The sequence below is a fragment of the Penicillium cinerascens genome, assembly GCF_028974065.1.
Source record: "Penicillium cinerascens strain IBT 15544 chromosome Unknown contig_5_segment0_segment0, whole genome shotgun sequence".
In the NCBI taxonomy this organism is placed as follows: Eukaryota; Fungi; Ascomycota; class Eurotiomycetes; order Eurotiales; family Aspergillaceae; genus Penicillium; species Penicillium cinerascens.
In genome coordinates this window covers 1,474,456-1,497,442 of record NW_026695294.1, presented here as the reverse complement: position 1 = coordinate 1,497,442, position 22,987 = coordinate 1,474,456, and the positions used below count along the sequence as shown (strand labels likewise).

At 53.4% G+C, this 22,987-nt stretch overlaps 9 protein-coding genes across 9 annotated transcripts; 6 read left to right on the top strand and 3 right to left on the bottom strand.

Annotated features, from left to right (window-relative positions):
- Nucleotides 1–733: 733 nt before the first annotated feature.
- On the bottom strand, nt 734–2,741 carry N7498_005006 (CCCH zinc finger protein; the record flags this gene model as incomplete). Its single annotated transcript, XM_058452068.1, has 2 exons — nt 734–853; nt 915–2,741. The coding sequence occupies 2 exons, from the start codon at nt 2,739–2,741 to the stop codon at nt 734–736; spliced, it is 1,947 nt and encodes a 648-aa protein (XP_058308606.1).
- A 180-nt stretch (nt 2,742–2,921) lies between these two features.
- On the top strand, nt 2,922–3,859 carry N7498_005005 (DNA-directed RNA polymerase III subunit RPC25; the record flags this gene model as incomplete). The annotated part of the gene is made up of 7 exons (XM_058452067.1): nt 2,922–2,997; nt 3,050–3,148; nt 3,199–3,295; nt 3,343–3,429; nt 3,477–3,540; nt 3,588–3,765; nt 3,815–3,859. Exons 1-7 carry the CDS (start codon nt 2,986–2,988, stop codon nt 3,857–3,859), a joined length of 582 nt encoding a protein of 193 aa, XP_058308605.1. The 5' UTR covers nt 2,922–2,985.
- A 761-nt stretch (nt 3,860–4,620) lies between these two features.
- N7498_005004 (cystathionine gamma-lyase CYS3) lies at nt 4,621–5,943 on the top strand (the record flags this gene model as incomplete). Its single annotated transcript, XM_058452066.1, has 3 exons — nt 4,621–4,725; nt 4,795–4,880; nt 4,929–5,943. The coding sequence occupies 3 exons, from the start codon at nt 4,621–4,623 to the stop codon at nt 5,941–5,943; spliced, it is 1,206 nt and encodes a 401-aa protein (XP_058308604.1).
- Nucleotides 5,944–6,529: 586 nt separating this feature from the next.
- Nucleotides 6,530–7,761, top strand: N7498_005003 (protein-histidine N-methyltransferase; the record flags this gene model as incomplete). Its single annotated transcript, XM_058452065.1, has 3 exons — nt 6,530–6,679; nt 6,759–7,052; nt 7,114–7,761. 3 exons carry the CDS (start codon nt 6,530–6,532, stop codon nt 7,759–7,761), a joined length of 1,092 nt encoding a protein of 363 aa, XP_058308603.1.
- Nucleotides 7,762–7,939: 178 nt separating this feature from the next.
- On the bottom strand, nt 7,940–8,593 carry N7498_005002 (putative NADH-ubiquinone oxidoreductase 178 kDa subunit; the record flags this gene model as incomplete). Its single annotated transcript, XM_058452064.1, has 3 exons — nt 7,940–8,075; nt 8,138–8,376; nt 8,480–8,593. 3 exons carry the CDS (start codon nt 8,591–8,593, stop codon nt 7,940–7,942), a joined length of 489 nt encoding a protein of 162 aa, XP_058308602.1.
- Nucleotides 8,594–9,738: 1,145 nt separating this feature from the next.
- N7498_005001 (uncharacterized protein) lies at nt 9,739–13,164 on the top strand (the record flags this gene model as incomplete). The annotated part of the gene is made up of 2 exons (XM_058452063.1): nt 9,739–11,954; nt 12,141–13,164. The coding sequence occupies 2 exons, from the start codon at nt 9,739–9,741 to the stop codon at nt 13,162–13,164; spliced, it is 3,240 nt and encodes a 1,079-aa protein (XP_058308601.1).
- A 1,030-nt stretch (nt 13,165–14,194) lies between these two features.
- On the top strand, nt 14,195–17,830 carry N7498_005000 (putative C2H2 finger domain protein; the record flags this gene model as incomplete). Its single annotated transcript, XM_058452062.1, has 1 exon — nt 14,195–17,830. The coding sequence occupies one exon, from the start codon at nt 14,195–14,197 to the stop codon at nt 17,828–17,830; it is 3,636 nt and encodes a 1,211-aa protein (XP_058308600.1).
- A 1,260-nt stretch (nt 17,831–19,090) lies between these two features.
- Nucleotides 19,091–21,391, top strand: N7498_004999 (putative C2H2 finger domain protein; the record flags this gene model as incomplete). Its single annotated transcript, XM_058452061.1, has 5 exons — nt 19,091–19,096; nt 19,152–19,831; nt 19,890–20,153; nt 20,204–20,824; nt 20,881–21,391. 5 exons carry the CDS (start codon nt 19,091–19,093, stop codon nt 21,389–21,391), a joined length of 2,082 nt encoding a protein of 693 aa, XP_058308599.1.
- Nucleotides 21,392–21,525: 134 nt separating this feature from the next.
- N7498_004998 (uncharacterized protein) lies at nt 21,526–22,130 on the bottom strand. The gene is made up of 3 exons (XM_058452060.1): nt 21,917–22,130; nt 21,709–21,835; nt 21,526–21,653 (listed from the first exon to the last, which is right to left on the bottom strand). Exons 1-3 carry the CDS (start codon nt 22,061–22,063, stop codon nt 21,598–21,600), a joined length of 330 nt encoding a protein of 109 aa, XP_058308598.1. The 5' UTR covers nt 22,064–22,130; the 3' UTR covers nt 21,526–21,597.
- Nucleotides 22,131–22,987: the final 857 nt, after the last annotated feature.

Below are 22,987 nucleotides of genomic sequence, written 5' to 3'. Positions count from 1 at the left end.
CGAGTCTCGTGAATGACAGAAGAGGCAAAAGGCAGAGGCGAAATGAGAAGCGAAGCGAGGCTCCCGGATATAAAAGAGGGTGCTGCGCCATGGACGGTGTCCGCTAGGGAAGCGCCGGGAGCACTAGACGGACATCAACAAATAGCGCGAGGGCGGGGCGAGACTGGGATTGGAGGGAGAGCATCACCACGAGGGACAATCGGGGAACTGCGTCGGACTGCGCGTGGCGGAGATCCACAGGTGGCCAAATGTGCACAATAATTGGCCACGCGCGGGCTCTGTTCGACGCTTGGCGCAGTAGTTCACCAGTCGTGTCCCTCGCTTGCGGTGTACCTTAAATGACACTGCTCCACCCGCCCAAAGGGCACAAGACCGTAAATTGTGTACGATGGACTCGGCTAGACCGGCTGGGTCCTCTAGGCAGTCCTTCGGCGTTACTCCCTCTTTTTGGCTTTTTGACTTGGCTCCTGCTCGGGGCCCCGTATGGCTATTCTTGGAACAACGAACCAGCTAAGAATATTGAGATGGGGTTGAAAATGAGCATGTCCAAATGTTTTCTCATTTTTCGGCCCCAGAGTCCACGTAAGTCAAGTTGACCCCGGCTTCTAAATCGGCCCACCCCTTTTTTACCCCTGTTCCCATGTGCTTGTGCGTACGTAAATAAAAACAAAAAAAACCACCGTGTGTGCCGTGCTCGTAACGTGCTCCGGCGGAGCCGTAAGGGTATCCGATTTTATAGCGGGGCGCCGTTCGCCTGCGAACCGGTCGAGGGTTCTAGCAGGCCGTTTTGCCCCAGCCAGCTGATCACTTCCATGGCTCGGCGATCTTCGTCTTCTTTCTGCCGGTCCAGCAGCTTTTAGTTTTGTTAGTACGTGGCTCGAAAGCTTGTTCACAAGGGAGGGGGTGACACTCACGGCCTGAAGAAGTCCCTTGCGCCCCTTCTTCTCGACTGTCTTAGCCTTGGTCTTGGGGCCGCGCTCCGGGGCCTCGTGCGAGAATTGACAGCTGTCTCCCCGGTTACATTGTCCACTACGAGCGAAATGACGGCATCTGATCTTCTTGCCTTCGCGAGGAGGCGGGGGAACTCTCTCGGGGCCCTGCCGACGCGAAGTGGCTTCCTCCGGGGCAGAGTCGCCGTCGCCGTCGCTGTCGGACTCGGAATCCGCGTCGGAGCCACTGGATGAGGTCCAGTCGCTAGGATCTGACACATCGGAAGAAAGATCCATCGCTCCTTCCAGACGGTCGGCTGTGGCGTCGACCGTCTCGGCAGGGATGGATCTGGTATCACCAAGCTGAGAATCCACCGCTTTCGCCGTGTCCGTGGCATCGAGAGACATCGGATCCACGCCTTCAGCTGAGTCGGATGGTTTGGTTTTCAGGTCGGCTTCTTGTCTGGTCTCGGGAGCAGCTGAACCATTGACTTGGGGAGTTTGACCCATATCCAGGCCCTCTGCCTGTTTTTGTAGCGCCTCGACCTTGAGACGAGCGGCTTCTGCTGCCGCCTCGGCTTTGGCGAACCGTTTTTGCTCTCGATCGAGGTTGCGCCGTATTCTGTCAGCCTTGCGCTGCGCCTTCATCGCCTCGTCGAGTGCCGGGTCTGCAGCCTCTTGGCCGAGCTTGTGCTCGACCTGTTTCTGCTTGACTTTCTCCTTTTCCTTCTCTTTCTCTTGACGGGCGGCCTCGCGAGCGGCATCACGCGCAGCTTTAGCCTCTTCCAAAGCCTTCTTCTTTTCATCGACTCGAGCCTGCGTTGGGAATTTCTTCCTTCGTTCCGCAATCCACGCTGCAATGTCCGAAGGCGACTGCAATTTGGCCGTTTGTCCCTTGTACGTAAATTGGAGAGGAGCGGCGCCAGTGCCGGTTTGGGCCAATTTGGACTCCTCGTCCACCTCCTCCTCTTCCTCGCTAGACTCGTGTTCCTCGGTCTTCGGGGTCAAGCCCAGCTGGTTGTGTTTCCGTTTCCTCTTCTTCGGCTTTCGCGTAGCATCCGCCGCGGGTGGTGGCTTCGATGGTAACGGGTTGCCAAAACTCGGGACTGCCGGGGCTGCTGGTGTCCGCGGCGCCGTGGGCTGAGGTTTATTGAAGGCAGACGAGTGATCTCGCTTGTGGTGATTTCGCGATTTGGGTCCATGGTTCCCGTGCGAGTGAGACGACCAAGAGCCTCGTCGTCCATGTCCAGCGTACGAGCCGGGAGGAGCCTGCACTTCCGGCCCCCAGGGCATGGAGCCCATCATCATGGGGTTTGCCGGCGGAGACGCATGCTGGTGTGTCGAAACGCCGGGAGGGTATGGAGTACTGGGTGGTGTAGAGTAGGAAGCGGAGTGGCCGAGGTTGGGGGTATTATATCCCGGCAGCGGTTGGTAGGTGGGTGAACCTGCAGGTGGTGAGAATGGTTGCGGAGTCTGATAAGGTGGCGGATTCGGAGGGTGTTGAAAATTAGGTTGCTGGTGAGTATAGGGCGGGGAAGTCATGTACGACGTTGCTGGTGCCGGCTGAGCTGGATAGCCATAGTTTCCAGGCGCGTAGTTGTAACCGGGGTTGTTGGGATAGGAAGACCGGCCACTATCCTGGTGGTGATGTCCACCACCTCCACGACCTCGATTTCCACGGCCTCGGCCGCGTCCACCAGCACCACGTCCATTCCAGTGTCCATGCTGCGCGGAGGGGGGATAGGCCGGTTGTTGGGAGGTCGGAGGTGGTGGTGGTGGTGGTGGAGGAAATGAAAACCCCTGGGAGCTCATAGTTGCCCTGGCCGAGGTCCCAGCGCAAAAAAGGGGACTCTACACCATGGCGCAGAAAAAATGAGATCTGCTTGAGCGTAGTTTTTTTCGAGCTCTAACTTTTTGACAGCTGCGGAGGTCACGTGCGTGCAGGATCCGCACTGTTGAACAATCATGACTTTTTTGGATTCACAGGGTGCCGTCATAGCTGAGAGCCCATATGCTTCTCCCTTTAATATAACGGTTCTTCATCATATTCGCCATCATGTTCATCCTGGTAAGTTCATCTGGCCTGGCAGGCGGGATATCGTGCTCACTGACTGCGGCAGACTACCATGTCGGATCTGATCCAGATCTCGCCAGAGGACTTTTCCAAGTTCAGTGCTGTGGCGATTGAAGATAACATTAACGAAAAATACGCCAACAAGGTGCGTGACTCAGCGTCCGGTGCAACTCAAGCATCCCTGACAGCGTTCAGGTAATCCAAAAGATCGGTCTATGCATCAGCTTCTATGACCTCCTCGAGTCCTCAGACGGTCTGATCGGCCATGGAACCGGCCTTGTCAACGTTAATGGTAAGCAGTTTCAGGCGTGGTGTTATTTTTTTTTACTGACCGACCAGTTAAATTCCGCCTGATCGTCTTCAGGCCCTTCAAGGGCGAGATCATGATGGGCAAGATCGCCAGCGGCACCGAGCACGGCATCAAAAGTGAGTCTTCATCGACTTCATGTGCATCCTTTGCTGACACATTCCAGTCGCTGTTGAATTTTTCAACGATATCCTGATTCCTCCGGGTCTGCTCCTAGACAATGCTAGATTGTGAGCCAACTCCCTCGCCTCTGTGGCCTTGCACTAACCCGACACAGCGACTACGCGGATCAAGTATGGGTCTGGGTAAACGACGAAGGATCCACGTTCTACTTCGATGTTGGAGAAATCGTCCGTTTCCGCGTCGAAACGGAAGAGTGGCACGACCAGATTCCCAATGCGCCCGAACTCGCCGATGCGCCTGCTATGGAAAGGAAACCGCCATATTCGATTATTGTACGCGATTCCTTCGGGTGCTTGTGGACTCAGCTGACTGATTTATTAGGGCTCAATGCAGATGGCCGGCCTTGGACCCGTCGCTTGGTGGTGAAGGCATTTTTACTAGACAGGCGCTCCATTTCCTTAGTAGTCAGATCAGATACCCGTGGCCCGGTGGCCACAAATTTCATAAACATTCAATAGACATGCTACGTTCCAACATAGTTGTTAATTGGAAATGATGTTGGGGTTCTCGGACCTCTGGCACGCAATAAACACACAATTATACAAGTGAAGGACCGCGGTAGCGCTACACATACCCAGGTACACGACTGGAGAAATGTTTGACCTGTCTCGGGCGCAGATTGGACATGAGGGACCTTGGGGGTAAACAAATATATTCTCTCCACTAACCTTTCTCCAAATATTGATTTAACCTAGTTAAGTAAATCACAACCACCGGGCCGGCATGACGATCGCAACACACCGATCACTCCGACAGATCGGAGTGTTCAGACTTTTCGCCGCGGCTACGCCCGGTAAAAAGACCCAATTGTGGGGCGTTTAGCGGCTCCGAGCCACTCACGATAAGGCGATCGATCGCCCTATGCTCCAAAAACCGTTGGCAACGTAAAAGAAATTGGGATCCATTCTTGAAATAGAATTTTTTTTGGAGATGAAACGTTAAACCACGTTTTTTCACGTACGGAACACTCATAAGGTTTCTCTCAGCTCCCGTGCTTGATAATCAAGCAGTTTTCCAAGTGCGGTGATCTCATCTTATCGTTGATAAATCACCTCATCGACGCTTTCGGTCTTTTTTCTCCCTCATATACTTTCGCATTGTATTTTCCCCTCAACTCATCATTCACAATGGGATCCATGGAGAACGGTCACTCTACTGAGCGTCGCTTCGGCACGCTCGCTGTCCACGCCGGAGCCCCTCACGACCCGGTCACTGGCGCTGTCATTGCTCCCGTACGATTGCGCCTCTTCGCTTTTACAGCATCTTCAGCTTCTATGGAACTGTCGCTTACAATCGCATAGATCTCTCTATCCACCACCTATGCTCAGACCAGCGTCGGCAGCCCCGTCGGCCTGTACGAGTACACTCGCAGCTCCAACCCTAACCGGTCCGTCTCCAGCACCCGCGCCCAATTCGCTCGCTGACACCTTCGTAGGGATAACTTCGAGACTGCTGTGGCCGCTCTCGAGCACGCCAAATACGCCCTGGCCTATTCTTCCGGCTCCGCCGCAACCGCGAACATCCTGCAGTCTCTTGCCCGCGGGTCGCACGTCGTTTCGGTCTCCGATGTCTACGGCGGAACCCACCGATACTTTACCAAGGTTGCCGCCGCCCACGGCGTCCAGGTGACCTTCTCGCCCACCATCGAGCTGCACGTCGAGGAATTGATTCGCCCCGGCGACACCAAGCTCATCTGGATCGAGACACCCTCCAACCCCACCCTCGGCCTGGTCGATATCAAGGCCGTCGCTGAGATCGCCCACCGTCATGGCATTCTCGTCGTTGTCGATAACACCTTCATGAGCCCCTACGTCCAGAACCCGCTTGTCCACGGCGCTGATATCGTCGTCCACTCCGTCACCAAGTACATCAACGGCCACTCCGATGTCTTGATGGGTGTCGCCGCTTTCAACTCCGATGACCTGAAAGAGCGTCTCTCTTTCCTTCAGAATGCCATTGGCGCTGTCCCTTCGCCATTCGACTGCTGGCTGGCTCACCGTGGTCTGAAGACCCTGCACCTCCGCGCTCGCGAAGCTACCAAGAACGCCACCACCGTGGCCAAGGCTCTTGAGGCTTCCTCGCACGTCATCTCCGTCAACTACCCCGGTATCGACTCCCACCCCCACCGCAAGATTGCTCTCAAGCAGCACCGCGATGGCATGGGCGGTGGTATGCTCAGCTTCCGCATCAAGGGTGGCCAGACTGCTGCGCACAACTTCTGCAAGTACATCAAGGTCTTCACCCTGGCCGAGAGTCTGGGTGGTGTCGAGTCTTTGTGCGAGGTTCCCTCCAGCATGACCCACGCTGGTATCCCCAAGGACCAGCGTGAGGCTGCTGGTGTGTTTGACGACCTCGTGCGCATGAGCTGCGGTGTCGAAGACGCCGAGGATCTGCTGGCCGATGTGTTGCAGGCCTTGGAGAAGGCTGATATGTCCAATGGCAGCGCTTGATCTGCTTCATGCGTTCTCGGTCATATTTTGAATCTTGCATCATAACGAAACTAGATAATAGACGATTTTCTTTTGTTTACGACTTTGCCGCTGGCTTGATATGATGTCTAGCTACAACAGTTAAAACCCCACTTTTGCATTTCTTCTTGTGAACCTTTCTATGAACGTTTCTACATAAAAATGAAGATGCTGTCGAACGGAACGATTCAGATGTCTGTCAGAAATAAGATAAAGCTAGCTAGCTCCCGTCCGATCATCTATTTGAATTTGATGGATTTGAAAGCCTCAGATTTGAAGGCTTCGAAGTTCCCGGCCAAGTTCGAGGCAGAGTATGAAGGCCCATTACTTGCTTAGTCATCCAAACGGCCCACTGTAATTTTTTGGATATGCTTCGCCGATGAGCACAGCTTCGCAGGTTCACGCTGATTCATTCCACTGTTGCCCGTTATCGACAACTTGATTCTATCTTCCTATCCAAGTGTGGTAAATAGTCACCCAGCAGTGATTTGTCCACAGTATATCCTACATCCGGCTTCACCACAAAGCACATCTTTGACAAAATATCACAAGCGGGCCGGTCAATACCATGGCATTCAGCTTCGGCTTCTCCGGTGATGACATTGACATTGATGAGGCCGAGCATAATACCGGAACCTCTGATGTCGTCGCCCCCCAAGGCACGGCGAATGCTCTCCCTGAACTGGTTAATGCCAGTCAACATGATATGAACGAATGGGTGCGTCTTTCTCCAGAGAGAATACATAAAACTTCGCTTTGATCCCGAAAATCAAACCGCAGACCTAACAAGAAGACAGCTCTCAATTCTTCCATCACAAATATTTTACAATCGGCTCACTATCAGCGAGACACCCATTGTCATCGCGCGCCGAGAAATAATCGACATCCGCACCCAATTGATGGCAGAGGACAGCGCAGACCACGATAATGCCGAGCTGATCGCTGGTCTGGAAGAGGGTGACCTCAAGCCTAACTTCTACGAGGGCGGCTTCAAAACCTGGGAATGCGCCCTGGATCTTGCCAAGCTGGTTGCTAGTGAAAGTGCCGTGGAGTCTTTGGTCGACTCGCAGACAAATGTCCATATTATCGAGGCATGTACCACCCTGATAAATGACTCATGGAGTGAAGTGCTAACATTACTACCCGGAACAGCTCGGTGCAGGCACTGCAGTCCCATCACTAGCTCTGTTTGCCCATATCCTCGGCCAAACAGAACCCGCGGGGGATGCCCCGCAACGCAAAGTGCATTTCACCTTTGCAGATTACAATGACGCAGTTTTGCGTCTCGTGACGCTTCCTAATCTCCTTTTGACATGGTCGAACTGCAGATCCCAGCCTGCCACGTCAGATGTAGATGAGACGACCCCGGAAGAGGAATTGGACATTACGCCCGAGTTAGTAGACGACTTCAAGGCCGACCTGGCACGGCGCGGGATCTCCATCGACTTCATCTCGGGTGCCTGGTCTCCCGAGTTCGTCGACTTTGTGTTCTCCACTCGCAGTGGGGGTGATTATAAGACTCTGGTGATGGCTAGCGAGACGATCTACTCGCCGTCGTCATTGACGGCGTTCTCAGAGACCCTTTTGTCTTTGCTGCGACGTTCTAGCACGGATCCAGCGAAGAGCCGGGCGTTGATTGCTGCGAAGAAGGTCTACTTTGGAGTCGGAGGTGGGGTGGATGAATTCCTCGCCGTGTTGCAGAAAGTCTGCGGAGATGAGTTGGAGGTGCAGCACAAAGTGGATATCCAGTCGGAAGGCGTCGGCAGAGTCGTGTTGGAGATCACGCCTGCTGCGAAGTAATGTGAACGAAAAGAAAGATGAATATACCAACACCATAGACACGGCCATTGGAAAACGGGTCTTCAAACAAATGGAATTTAATGATAAAGTGCCGGTTCGAACTTCCTGGTCCCAACGTATATGTACATGTTTTGCCTCCTCGTACACGTCTATTAAGACAGCTCAAAATCAAACTGCCTTAGTCGTAGAGCTTCTCCCGCGTAGCGCCGGCAGCCTCAATTTCCCTGTTCTGGCGCTCGTAGTGAGCCTTGACCTTGCTCAAGTCGGCCTGGGAACCGGGGGCAACATTGTAGGGGAAGCGAGAGTTGAGCATCCTGCGGGGGGAAAAAAAAGAGAATTAGGATTGATATCACCACAGCAGAGCTAGTTCACGTACTCGGGGGTTCTCAAGTCATAGGACTCGCGGGGTCCTTGACTCTGGAGGAGGTGGCGGTCCGCAGCAGCCTTCTCCATAAGAGCAGTGTGAATGGCATTGCGCTGCTCAAAGTCCTTCTCCGAGGGAGTAAACTTGCTGATCAGGCCAGAGATCCACGACTCCGAGGCGGAGTCCTGGCTGCCGATGCGGTAGAGGATGTATGCGGAGGCGATGCTGCCAGCGGTGACGTAGAAGCTGCGCTGTTGGGTAGATATCACATATTAACGACGATTCACTTGGAATTGGGCCTTTTTTGAAGCTCGTGGTAGACTTCAAGGTCGGCCGCGGGGGGTAAGAGCTTACACCGAGGCCTTCGTTCACGGGCTCAGCGTGGGCGGAGTGGGAGCCAAAACGACGGGGCGGCTGCTGCGCAGCAAGTCGCCGTGATGAGGCAGCGAAACGTCTAGCAGCGAACATGGCGGAGGGACAATTGAGGAGAGTTCGAGTGGTGATGACCCTTCGGGCGGCGGTGATAGGATAAGACGAAGTTGCGAACAGACGAGATCACATGACCATGTCCATTTTGGGGTTAGGGTGCCAGTTGCCTCGTTTCTACTTCGACCTTGCGCACGATTCATGGATTTACTTTCATCCCGTAGAGCTCGTAATGGAAAGCGAGGAGCTTCTCGAAATGCAACAATCATGCGGCAGATGCATAAACATGGGAACTGCAGGCGCCATGTCCCGGGGAAGGGGGGAATGCAACAGGCCTCGAGAATGATGTTTCATCCCCCCTAACAGCAAACCCCGTGGTCATTGGACCCATCCATTCTTGCCAGTTAACACGGTACATATACTTGGGCATTATCTGGCTATCAATTGAACATGTCAGCGTTGGGAGGGTCCCCACCGGTCTTTGCCCTATTGTTCATCACGAACGCCCGATCCCATTGATGCCCAATGCCCCCATGGCGCACGACAATTGGTCTCGCTTCAGTTTGAATTCGAATATTCGCTGCGCATCGCGGTTTCCGGGTAAGCTGATCAGCATTTATACTTCGTATGCGAGACCCAGTCGGCCTTGAGATGGGTATCGATATCCACTAAGGTTCGGTCCGCTGCGTTCTTCGTCCCCTAAGAGCGCTGGAGCACACTTTCGAGTCCCTATAGTACATTTTCTCTAGACCAAACCCCCTTTCCCTTGGTCGTGTCCGTACACTCACGCCATTTCCAAGTTCTCAAGATTGAAATTTGGACTTTCCCGAATTGTACGCGTGCTGGAACGGGCAGCCTTGCCTTCGTGTACCGCATTCATTTGCTCCCATTTGTCCAACACGGCCCTAGGAAGACCGATTTGCAGCCTGATTGACACTCATACTGCGCATCTTGACTCATTGTTCCACACTGGGTTACTGTCTCTCTAGTCTGCGAGGTCTTTGGGCTATATCTTGAGGCACCGCCAGGGCTACCAGCAAATGTACAGTGCAACAAGCCCTGTGATTCACCCAACCTGGAATATACTCATCTCTATATTGCCTTCTCTGATACAGTGATCCTATTGGAAACACGTCTTCTCCCAAAAATATCTACATCTACGTTTGGGCACGCATCACTCTACCACGATGGCAGCCGGTGGCAAGAAGGCCAAAGTCAAGGACAAACTTGGCAGGGCCGGGTCGACCAAGCAGAAGAATAAAAAGAGCAAGGCCCCGGAAGGAGCAGAAGACCAGACGATAACTGAATCTCCAACTCCTAGCAGCTCGGAACCTGTGGTACAGGACCAAGACCTCTGTCAGCCATCGGAACCTACGCTTGAACCAAAGCCCGAAGCTACTGAATTACACGAGGTGTTTACTGCAGCAGTCGGAAATGAGGAATGTGAGAACTCACAGTCTCCTGACCCCGCGACACATCAACAACCTGCTGTGAAGGAAGACCATCTCGAGAACGAAGTATCCATCTTGAAAGACAAGGACGCATCTGAACTGTCTGTTGGGGCCAAAGTCAGCCATCAACCTGAGAAACATCACCAAGAAGAACAAAGAAGCAAAGCACTTGTCACTTCTCCTCCATTTGCTCCATATTCGCCTGTTCCTGCTCTGGTGCCATTGCCGTCGCCTTCCTTGACCGAGGCACGGTTGATGTCAAGCGCTTCACCAGAGTCCAATTACTATCACCCTGCTCACGCATATAATCCTTACGCTGCACCCATTCCATACACATCGCCATACGGATCACCCTACGCCTCACCCTACGCTTCGCCTTACGCTTCGCCCATCCCAAAAGTTAGCAGTCCTCTGGCTCGCTCTCATTATCCATATATGCCACCAGCCATGTCTTCTACTGCAATCTCTACGCCGCCGCCGCCGACAGCACCAACAGCTCCACCTCTAATGGCCCCACCGGCACCACGGCCACCATCCACAGCTCAAAGTCACACCTCAGTGGTGCACTCACCTATCATGAGCTCCGCCGGAGTCGTTCCTCCGTATGCTCCTTATCCGCCCCAAGGACCGGACGGTCACTTCATGCATCGGAGCTATAGCATGTCCGATCCTTCATATGCCGCATCCTTCCAGGCCATCCGAGATCTACGCTTGGTCAATGGCCAGCCTCATGAGAATGGTGTTATGTCGCCCCCGGAAAATGACAGCGAACATATGGAACTTCTCCAGAGAATTCAATCCGCGCTTCCCGACATTGATCGTCTCTTGCATGGGTTCCGAAACACTCATAGTCGGCTATCGAGCCGCGAGGCTGAGATGAAGCAGATTGGAAACCAGCATGAACAAGCTTTAATGCACAAGGAGTTCTACATTGAGGCCTTGCAAGCACAGATGAAGAAAACGGCAAACGAGAGCGCCGAAGAAAGTGCTAAGCTCAAGAACACTATCAATGAACTCCGACTCGAGCTAGGAAACCTTCAAGAGAAGCAGAGGGACCTCGAAGACGGTTTGGCGACTCACCGAAAGTCTAACGAGGAGCTCTCACAGAGCAAATCCGACCTTGAAGCGGAGATTGCCAAATTGAATACCTGCATCCAAGAGGCACGGGATGCTCACGAGAAAGAGAAGGAGGCGCAGAAGGAGGAGCATACTCAAGCACTTGAAACTCAGAAGCAGGAGCTGACCGAGCTATTCGAGGAGATCAAGAATGAAGATGAGAAAGCAGCAAACGAAATCTTGGAGAACCGCGAAAAGAGCTTGTTGGATCAACACGAGTCCCAAAAAAGAGACTGGGAGAAGGAAAAAGCCTTGATGCAGGATTCTCTAGAGACCCAACGCACAGAACTCGAGACCACTAAGACAGAGCTCACTACCAAGATTGGTGCATTGGAGTCCAAGCAGACCGAGCTCAAATCGGCCCGCGAAGAAGTGGCATCCAAGGTTGCTGAATTAGAAGCGAAGGAGAAAGAGTTGGAAGAAACCCGCAACAAGAATGCCCAGGAACTGGAGACACTCCAGCAGGCTCATGCCAGTGATTTGGACTCATTGCGAAGCTCCCATGCTGAAGAACTTGCAGCCGCTGCCAAGGAACTGGATGACAAAATCGCTGCTGTCGAAGCACAGATCGACGAGAAGGAGCAACACTGGGCTGAGGAGCGGACTGCCTTGGAGAAGTTGCTTTCCGAGAAAGACTGCGAGCTTTCAAGTGTGGAGCGAGAGAAGGAGCAGCTCGAAGGAGACAACCACATCAAGGAGCAGCAACTCCAGCGCGCAGTGGATGAGATGCGGTTCACCATCGATCATCTTGACAAAGACTGCGAGCGCTTGAGGAAGACGCTGCACAGCCTCGGCGAGGCCACTGATCTCAAGACCACCAAGGGCGATCAATTCTTGTAAGTAGGCCCACGGTTTACATTTTGATGTTTTACGTTTTATCATGTTCATTTTCACCTTCCTTTTCATGTTTCCTTTGTTTTTGTGATGAGACCCAACCCATACCTTCCTTTATGTTTTTTCTATAGAAGCGCATGTTTAGAACGCCATAGAATGTACTCGTTCTAATAAGCCCTCTACTATAGTTTGGACTGTTTCACCCAGCTTTCATCTTTGATCCACGATCTCTCCAAGGAGCACTTCGCCTATCTCCCCATCGACCCGCCAAAGGACATCCTGTCCAAGATTCCTTCAGAAATCCCACCTTTCCTCGACAACACAGTCGCCTCCCGTGATCTCCGCTGCGCCTACATCGAGCATGTCGTGTCCAAGACAATCACCTACCGCGTGTTCCAGCCCTTCCTGTTCACTTTAGGTCGAAGATACGATAAAGCTGATACCTTCTTCCAAATGCTGTCTATGGATATCCGCCGCAAGTCCGTCCGGCGCGAGGCATTCTGGCGACAACAGACCCTCAAAGCCGCCTACACCACCTCAGACGCCAAGCAATCCATCAACGTTGCCGCCGCGGTGATCGTGGATGATGTTATCGACCATATCAAGCACTTCGCCGACCCCAAACACCTGGACTCCCTCCTGACCGGCGTCCGCAAGATCGTGAAGCTAGCCGCCGAGACCTGGCGCCACGCCCGCGTCGAGCGCGAGCTCGTCCTAGCATCCTTCCCGGCACCAGATGCAGAGAGCATCTCCAACGAGAGCTGGCAGGAGTACGGAATTGCCAAAGAGGTCAGTCCCAACCAGAAGACCGACCCTACCCGCCACGTCGTTCTCCGCACCTTCCCACACGTCTGGCGCGAGGCTGCCCACGAAGACTTTGCCAGCGGCGAACGAGCCGGTTCATGCATTTACTCGCCGGGCGAGGTCTTGTACTCGGACTCTCCTGTTGTTATTGCCCGTCTTCAAGAGCTGGCTAAGAAGTCGACTGAGTCCTTGGTTGCTCCGGATCAGGCCCAGATGTCCCCTCCTAAGACCCCTCCCAAGACTCCAGTGGGGTCTCACGAAAACTTGAAGCTCAAGGCTCGTGAGAGTCTACAGCTCAAGGGCATTCAGCAACTTGCCGCTGCTGCTCAAAGCCCGCCTCCAGCGAGGGTGTCGGTGCCATCGGCGCCCGCGAGCCCTCGGCCCAAAGAGCCGGGCATGAAAGCATAAATTCGTCAAATTGCCGATTTTCTTGTCTTGGATTAGTTTTCCTATGTGTGCTGCATCTTTTTTTCATTGTATTGATTTGAGATTTGAGATTTTGGTCGATTCGAAGGTTTTGCTTCCTCTCACCTGCATTCAGCCATTGGGATCTGAGCGTTCATGTTTGGTTTTTATGTATTTTCCTATATAGAAGATTGTGTACGCTTAGGGAGGGTTTATTAGTTAGATTGATTAGCTATTGATTTGAATGTCATTGGTCATGAATCAGTACTGCTATCGTATGAGTAGAAGGTACAGTGCGGGGTGGAGATCCACCGCGATCGAGATCCATGAGCCGTGAACCATGGACACGAAGCGGCACGCGCAACGCCACGCGATGGTACAAACAAGCTCGTGGATCTTCAGCCCTATCGTGTGGCTTCGAAACGGCCCCCAGGGGCTGAAAGAATAAGAATAGAACGGAGGATGTGGCTCAGTCATGCACATCCTGGGGTGTACAGCCCGATGCCCAAGGGGCCGTTTCTCACGAGAGCGTTTCGGATGAGTTCAACAGGAGATGAAATGCTGTATTTGTATCTCGACATAGAGATACAGAATGTCGACAGTTCTAACTTACTACGGAGTGCCAAAGTACCTTTGGCATCGTACCTGACGGTAAGCGAGAACCGGATCGGAACGCGGGCCCAGGATCTCGTGGGCGCTAAATGAGGCTCATTTGCAAGTCGCAAGGCTGACCCCGTCATTTCCTCTTCTTTTTACCCCCCCAAGGTGCCCCGTTTCGGACATTTTCAATGCTCTAACTGGTCCATTATGCGCCCGGAGATAACATGACCGCTCGATGATCTCTCTCTCCCAGCTGCGTTCCCAACTCCAATCTTAGGATCTCTTCCCCTCACATTTCATCTTCCTTTTCGCCCCCATCTTGCAGCCCTCTCTGCATATTCCCTCAGCCTCGTCTTATTTTAACGGTTCGCCTGAATAATCCACCAGTGGTACTTTATATATAAAAAGAAGGTGCTGACACCACGGGATCCCGATGGGTGAGACTCTATATAACTCCCCTAAACTGGCTCGGAGCGCTCTGCATCCTCATGATTTCCCCGTCACTACGGCTCCCTCTGCCCCTTTATCGCCTCCGTCCGAAGACAGCTCCCCCGACCTCTTCTCTACATGGACCAAGCTAGGCGCACGCGACTACCTGAATATGTCGACACCGTCTAGCAAATCGCCCCCGCTGCAAGAGCTAAACACCGACCCGTACCTCTCTGCGCCGTCTGATCCCGAGGAGAGCGATTTTGTTGCTAGCGCCATTCGCTTAACTCCTCTCGGTGAAAGTCCAAATCACAGTTCGCCGAATGAAAGTCGGCGCCCCTCTATTCAGGCCCAAACTTACTTAGGCCTGAGGGAAAATGGTTACACACCGTCAAGGCCGAGTTCATATCTTGCGCCGTCGGACATTGATCTCGTGAGTGGCTCTGGTGCCTGGCCGAATGGAGTCACTTCATCCTTCAGCGGCGGGGTAACGGCTCCGTCCACCAATTCGGAATGGCCGTCGTCCGTGGGCGTGAATGCCTCGCGGTGGCTTAGTGCAGAAAATACTATGCCGAGTCCGATATCTGCATCAGGGAGCTTGACTGTCCCAGGCAGTGTAACCACCGCGCAGGGCTCCTTTGCGGCTCCTCGGCAATCGGGCCTCGGCATCTCCAGTACAGAATACGACCCTTCTGGGCTCTCAATTTCCACGAATCACCCGCCAGGAGATGATTTAACCTCGCCTTCAACAAGAGGCAGAAGCCCTATCGTCACCGTAAGTAGGGTGTCGCGTGGTGATTCTCCTGTTGTCTACCAAAGACGTCCGAGTCGGTCAACCGCGCATCTTTCCCCCGGGGATATGTCCAGTGAATCCGGTGACGAAGATGACGCTAGCGATCTCCGATCGGTTGACTCACTTTCTGTGGCACGAACACATAACGGGAACTGGATTCCTAACTCCACCACTGGGCACGGTGGTCTCGACCCTAGATCTCGGGGGAATGAATTTGTGCCAAGCCCGAATGACCTCAAGGGACAACGAGAACGCGAACAGAAGAATGAAGCCATTAGCATGTGGACAGAATCTGTGAATGTGGCCAACAGTGAAGCGGGGGACGAGTCTCCTTCTCTGCCACGCCAAAAGCCTCCGACGACCAGGAAACGCCGAGCACGGAGTACTGGAGATCGTCCCCTTCAGCAAGAGGACTATTTCAACCTGCAATTTACCTCTGCCGGTCGACCGGTCCCGGGTCCCGGTGTCATAGTGCATGAGAGCAGTGAGGATGAAGCCAGTGAAGAAAGTGATGAGGCCGAAAGGACTTATGCTGAGTCTCCTGTCGTTGATGCCACTGAGCTTGCCTGGAATGACCATTCGACGCCTGATATATATTCCTCGCTTGAACAGATCGACTCCAGTGGAAACTTCCGCCTTTATCCTTGGCAGGATCCTCCTAACGACTTTACGCCAAGAACAGATGTTATGCAACCGGGAAGCTCTAGCGCGGCTATGGTGGCATTTGAGAAACGTGCACGGGACCTGGAGACGGCGTCACTTACGGCGACGATTGACAATAACAGTATTATTAACTTCGGCGCGACGTTCGATAGATTGTCGATTAGTGAGCAGCCCAAGACCAAGGGGAAGCGGAGTAATAGTATCCTGAAACGCCCTTTCTTCCAACAGGCGTCTTCGAGGTTGAAGCGTCAAGCGTCCGACCATTCTATCTCTACCGTCAACACTGCTACCCAGCAGGCCCCTCAAGAGCCTCAGCACAGAGACAGCGGCTCACATCGCCATAGACTGAGCTTGTCGTCTATATCGAATAAGCACGGACGTTCTCCGAGCCTGACAAATGCCCTTATCAATATATCTGGACAAATGGCGGCTATTGGAGGGAGTCATTCAGTTCGGGCCGTATCACCCAATCCAGAAGCAACCCCCATGAGCCTCGGGGCGAAGAATCGTGGCCGAAGTCGAAGCGAGGTCCCGCGGCCTGTCACGCCCGGGTTGATAGATCTTATGACCAGCCACGGTGGTCCTCCAGTCGCTGGTCTATATCGTTCGCCAATGCCGGGAATGGCAGCCGAGCAGACGCCAATAAGTGCAGCTCCCAGGCCCGACACAGCGGGCGCGGAAGACGATGATGTCGACATGGTCGATGAGAAAGGGCATGTCATGGAATTCCCGCCTGTATCAAGCTTGCCAGTGCCTACATTCGAAGGATTTAGGGCGCAGATCATGCAACTAAATCCACTGCTCGAGCCTGCTCTCATTCATCGTTTTGCGCAAGCGCAAGCGCGTCGATACAGGCATCTGGTGGAATTGCAACAGAAGCACTCGGTTGCGGTCGCCAATCGCTCGTGCGAGGCTGGCAAGTTTTGTTTCGCTCTGGGGGGCGAGGAGTCTTTGCTGCATCAGGGCAAGGGTCCCGCTGACACCGAGACCGGTCAGACCCAGTTCTGTGTTGCCGATTTCAGTATCGGTCGTGACCAATCTTACGCTCTAGGCGAGGGAGCCATTGCCGCCGCTCACTTCCCTCCTGGTGTGCCTCTTCCGCCGGTCAGCCACCTGCCCGCCGAATTCGAATGCCCGATTTGCTTCGAGGTGAAGAAATTCCACAAGCCATCCGACTGGTCCAAACATGTTCATGAGGACGTGCAGCCGTTCACATGCAGCTTTCCTCAGTGTACCGAACCCAAGTCATTCAAGCGGAAGGCAGATTGGGTTCGACATGAAAACGAGCGACATCGACAACTCGAATGGTGGACTTGCTCCTATGCCGATTGCAATCATACCTGTTTCCGCAAGAACAACTTTGTCCAGCATCTAGTGCGGGAGCATAAGATGCCCGAACCCAAGCCCAAGAAGACGAAAGGATCGGCAGGCGACGGTTCATCTGACAGCACGCGTGAGCGTGAACTCAGCCGGCTCTGGAAGATGGTTGACGACTCCCGCCATGAAACAGAGCAAACCCTGCGTCAGGAACCCTGTCGTTTCTGCGGAAACATCTGTGGATCCTGGACGAAGCTAACCGCTCACCTGGGGAAACACATGGAGCAGTTAGCCATGCCTGTGCTGGAACTCGCCAAACAAAGTTGTGCCTCGCCGCACCAAGTCCACCAGGTGGGGGTCACTGGCAGGTCTACCGAAACACATGCCCCCCTCGCAGCACGGTTCCACGCGCAACATGATCCCTCCGGAACGTCAGCACATCTCGCACGGCCGCAGTATCCAACCAGCAACGCTAGCACCTACGAGGTTCCACTGCTCAATTACCCGACTATTTCAGATAGCGATTTGTCCATGGAGCCGGAGTCGATCACCGATCCTCTTCAGCCTGGTGATCCCCAGATTGCAGGATACATGGGCCAGTTCGACCAATGCACGCTCCACTCGCAAGCCCAGACCCACCCCCTGCATCAGAGCCCAGTGACGTACCCACCACCATACAACGCAGTCCCGCGCTCGAGGACTCCTGAAACGAACCCTGCCATGCTGCAGCACTCGTATTCTCTCGGTTCCCAGCTTCAGGGCTCGCTCTACCCCGCTCAGACGGGCTATCCGGCATACCAGCCCGTGGCTCCCAATTCCCCCTACACTACCGAGCCCTATACCTCCAGCTATTCTTCTCGGATGTGATTGTGACGATCCCCATGTTTCTGACTTTTCACCATCTCCCTGCCAGCATTTACAGGGCGCGTGTATACGTGTATATACCCCTTCTTATCTCTTTAACCTGATCACTCGTCGGCTGATTGCAGCGACCACGTCACGCCAATGGATGAGCTATTTAGAAAGGGATGACCTTATTTTCCCTTTTGTTTCTTTGCCGATGAGCGCTTTCCCTTTTCGATCCAGTTCAGTCACTTCGTTAGGTTTTCCGTCGTTTTGTTGTTGTTTTTTTTTTAGCTCCTCCACCCCCTTCGAGCAGGATCACGCCGAGTCGGTATATCCCGCATGTGTGGAATGACGGAGTTCCCGACGATCCCTCGGATCTGTGTACATATTTTCGGGGGCGAGGGAATTCTGTCTCAGACCGATGTGGCGTACGGAGCCCCATGTGCATAGCATATGAGCCATCATATTTGGTGATTTCTGGCGGAACCTAGCCGACTCGAGTCTAATTGCTACAGGGGGTTGGGGAAAGGACCCTGACAAGGGGGGCCCAGCCCTAGCTAGGGGACGCGCGGATATCAAATGTCATGTTTCGTTTCAAGTAGGGCCGTGTGTCAAATGTTCATCCCTAGAAACAACATGGCAATCGGGAATCGAGGTGCCGATCGTCCCTGTCAGAGCCCGATTGGGGTGCTGCAGCCACGCTGCGTGGAAATATTGGTTTCCTTCCTTTCGAGGGAATGTCCATTCTCTCGAACGAGCCCATCTCGTGTCTCAGCACCACACCACCGGTGCTGGGATTGCCGCGTAGTGTCCCCGAACGACCATAGATACGTCCCAGATAAACAAGATCGCGCCTCATCTGATCTTCACCCGGGTGAACGCCCCCACACCAGGACCGCGGGGGGCCGTGCAATCAAGGGATGACATGCACATTCCACGGCTTGTCTCATTGAGACTTTCCTGCTGAGTCGATTTTGACGCGGACTTGACGCATACATTCTCCCTCCCTTGATTGTCCGCGTGGTGAACCGGCTCGGGGCGAAGTGGAGTTAATCGGGTGCGTGTTTTTTTGTTCTCGCGTGCGTCAGGTTCGCATGCACCTCGTTTTTTTAGGGGCTGCCGGAAAGGAGGGGAGCTGCATTTCCCTCATTTATTTGCTGCCGTTGCCCGGCTTTTTCGGATCTCTGCGTTTTTTTATTTTCGTGGTTTCCTCGGGTCCTAGTATCTGATATCCCATAGTTGGTCGGACCGGTCGCCGATATACTAGATACGCTCGACACCATGGAGGTCCGTTCTCGTTTTGTTCCATGGTGGCCTGGTTCCCTTGCTGACACCTTCTTAGGATCCTCAGATGAGCTGGCACGATCCTACCGACGTCCTTCAGGGCATCATGGTCGGTCCTGATGCATCTCAGCCCTCAGATCTCTCGGATTTCAATCCCTCGGCCTTGGCTCTGGGTGACTCGGCCTCAAATCCTCTGCTTGAGTTACACCTCGCCTCACTCGAAGCCCAAAACCAGCCCGCCCTCATGAACCAGTGGTTCTCAGAGCCTCAGGACTTCTGTTATCCCAACTACCCTTCTCGCTTAACCGGTGACCAGGATGCATGGAACCCGTTGCAGGTCACCGGTGTTCCTAACCCCTCGTCTATGTCCCACATGAAAGTCTCGGCCGTCGGTGATCCCGACTGCGGCTTCTCCAAACCCAGTGGGCACTATAGGACACCCTCCGAGAGTGGGAGTCAGTATATGGGTAGTTTATATTCGGCGGACTCCGGTTATGGAAGTACAAGCTGCGCAACGAATTCGATTGGGACATCTTATGGCATGGACCCGCGGTCGAGTCCTCACATCGGCACGAAGGAATATGGATTCGGCGACTCTGTCACTATGTTTGATCAGCCTCATCTCGGCGCTGGCTCCTTATTCTCCGGAGACTTCGACTATTCAGGCTCGTTGGATGGCTCGGTCAAGTGTGACCACCCTTCCTGTACATGGGTTGGGAAGTGCCCGTCGGACAAGAGGTATCTATCCACATTATCCTATACAGTCCTATGGGAAGAACCCCACTGACCTGGCTAGGAAACACGACGCTCGGCATAGAAAGCTCTTCAAGTGTGACGAGCCCAACTGCCCTCGCAAAGAGGGCTTCGGCACCATCAACGACCTAGCCCGCCACAAGAAATGTGTACACAACAAAGAGCCTGAGCGCGGCCCGAAGATGATGTACCTCTGCTTCGGGAAGAACTGCCCACGGCCTAACAAGAAGTGGCCTCGACTGGATAACTTCAAGCAACACCTGAGCCGGATGCATCATGAGGAAGACGGCGAGGCATTGCTGAAGAAGTGAGCGCTCCCCACACTTTCTGTATGTATATATTTACTGACTGAACCAGATCCATGGACTGGTACGAGACCGTCATTGGCCGCCAGCCTGGCCAACAACATGATGACAGCCTTTCACAGGATGGCTCCCTAGTTGTGACACAGCAGGATCTGGGATCCGCCACCGAGATGGAGCTGGATTCCACCGAGGTGTATCACTCTCAAGATAGCGTTGACCTTTTATCATCACGGGCCGTGACACCCAGGCCATTCTCGAATCCCTCGTATCCGGAAACAAATATCCAATCAACACAGTTCCCTGTTATGGAGTCCTTGGGCTTCGACTCGTCTTTATCCGGCGAGGGTAACAGTTCTTCGACAGAGCGCGGAAATGCCAAGTCGGAGGCATTTATCTCGGATGCAGCAGATAACCTTATCAATGCGATGACGAAGATGATGAACCACCGTGGACGAAGGCAAAGCCAACACAGCGATGAGGGGATCGAGATTGAACCCGAGAACACTCAACTATCCCAGCCTCAGCGCCAGATGCTGCAAAGAGTTCTCTCAGCAGCCCTGGAGCGACTTTCTGATGATGCCGCTTCGACTGCGCCGGAAACCAGCGATGACAAGCAGGACTGGTTCCAATGTGACATCTGCTCCAAACGCACTCGGCTGCGCTGCGAGATGAAGTAAGTCGTCAAGTTCACAACGACTGATCCAACCGTGACTAACATCACAACTATAGGAAGCATCGTAAACGTCATGAGCGACCTTACGGCTGCACATTCCCCCACTGCGCCAAGTCCTTCGGCAGCAAAGCCGACTGGAAACGACACGAGAGCTCCCAGCACCTCCACGTTCCAAGCTGGCTCTGCACCACCCATGATGAAACCAAGGGCTCTTCATGTGGACGTCTCTTCTACCGGGAGGAGACATACACCCAACACCTCAACCAACAACATCGCATCCCCAAGACCCGAACCAAGTCCACCCTCAACGCCAGCCGCATCGATCTAGCCGACCAATCGCAGTTCTGGTGCGGCTTCTGCAATCGCTCCATCGCACTCCACAGCCATGGCCCTGCGGCTCTGGATGAACGGTTTAATCATATCGACATCGAGCATTTCAAGAAGGGAGAGAGGGGCCGTGATTGGTGTTTACCTTCTGGAAATGGACAGAGTGATTTGGATAATAGTGTGGCTGGTACTTCACATATTTCCGAGGGCAATAAGCGGAAGCGTAAGGCTTCTGACTAACGATTTATGTCTATTTCGATTGTTTTGATAGAGAGTTTGTCGCTCCTTTCATCGACATTTTGTACAATCTGCCGAAAGGTTTCGCGCTCAGCGTAGATTTCGGGATAAAATCCTCCATTGTTAAGAGGAATGGACGGTAGAGTACATGTTGAGATCGGTAGGTATATTTATATAGTACAATTCATTGAGATTCATCCAAGGCTAAATCATTTCTTGGAGCCGGCCAACTCCCGTGCCTTTTTCTCCAAGGCGGACATTTCTTCTGCAGCCAAGTCAGTACATGCTATTTTATATATCGCAATAGAAATGAGACGTACCGTTCTTCTCCAACTTGGACTCATCCATCTCCAGCTTCAGCCAGGTCCAGTAGATCACCTGGTAAACGAACACGGCACCCAAGAAGACCTTGCCAAAGGGGCCTGCAAAGGTCTTATATCTCGTCATCTAAGTACATAGATTAGTACAACGTGCACTTCAAAGACAGAAGATCCTTCCGAATCATCTGGATAGTAAGAAGAAACATACCCCTTCCCGGTAGGCACTCGGCTGTTGTGGTGACGAGTTGAGCCGGACGGGAGTGGTGGTCAACATCCGTCTGCCGGGGGCAGATCGGACTGATGAGAAGATTCCCATGGCTCGGGTTCCCTGGCGGACAGATTGTCGTAGCAACATCTTGAGCTGGACGGGGCGATATATGACGGCTCCGAGGGGATTCGCTGAAGAGCTGGTCGCTCGGCGCGGTCTGGGTGCTGCGAAAGCGGTATAGCGCGGTTGCTGGATTGGGGAAAGCGGGGCTTGGCGTTGAAGTGTACAGCTCACTATGCGGGATTGTGAGGACGGTGACTTCAGGGACGGTACTCAATGGAATACAGTTCGCGATTCTTTGATGGAGATGACAATTTATTGTTGTACTGGAGGCAGACAGACGGGGATTGCTGTTACTAAAGTGGTCAAGGGGTTCCGCTTCTGACTATACTATAGAGGCAATTGCCCATGATAATGGGTATTATTTAATGATAGCAATGTGCCAACGGTAAATAGCAGGTCTACAGATATCTGCAATGTATGGAACAGTACTGACCCATAGTCAAACATGAAGGATCCCGGGGTGTTCAAAGACCGAGAACGGAACAGCTGAGTCATCCATCACATGATATCAGGTCCCATTGAATTCTGGCGGGCAGCAAAGGAAGGGACCACAACCCAAATGTCATGGAGCTCCCGGCAGTTGCTTCTTCGTGTCCCTGACTGCCCTCTAACACCTCCTTTCACCACCATGTCGCCCCAGGCTCCCCTCCCCGTTCAGGCTCGTAAGGAGCCTGATAGGGTCTTGGATCGAGGTATACTACCATTTTATATTAATTGAATGCCCTGAATGAACATCCTGAAGGGGAATCAATGGGGGTAGAATCCCCACCAGGCGACAGCCAGGGCGTGCCGAGTGCATTCACGATGTGGCACGTGCACGAGATGACTCAGCCGGGATCAGCCACACCCCGTGGCTCAACAGCGAATGCGTGTGAATGCCTTGAATGCCTTCGCGAGTCCCTTCCGCCTGCCCTGCCAGTTGATGCTTCTTTTTTAAAGGACCTGCTC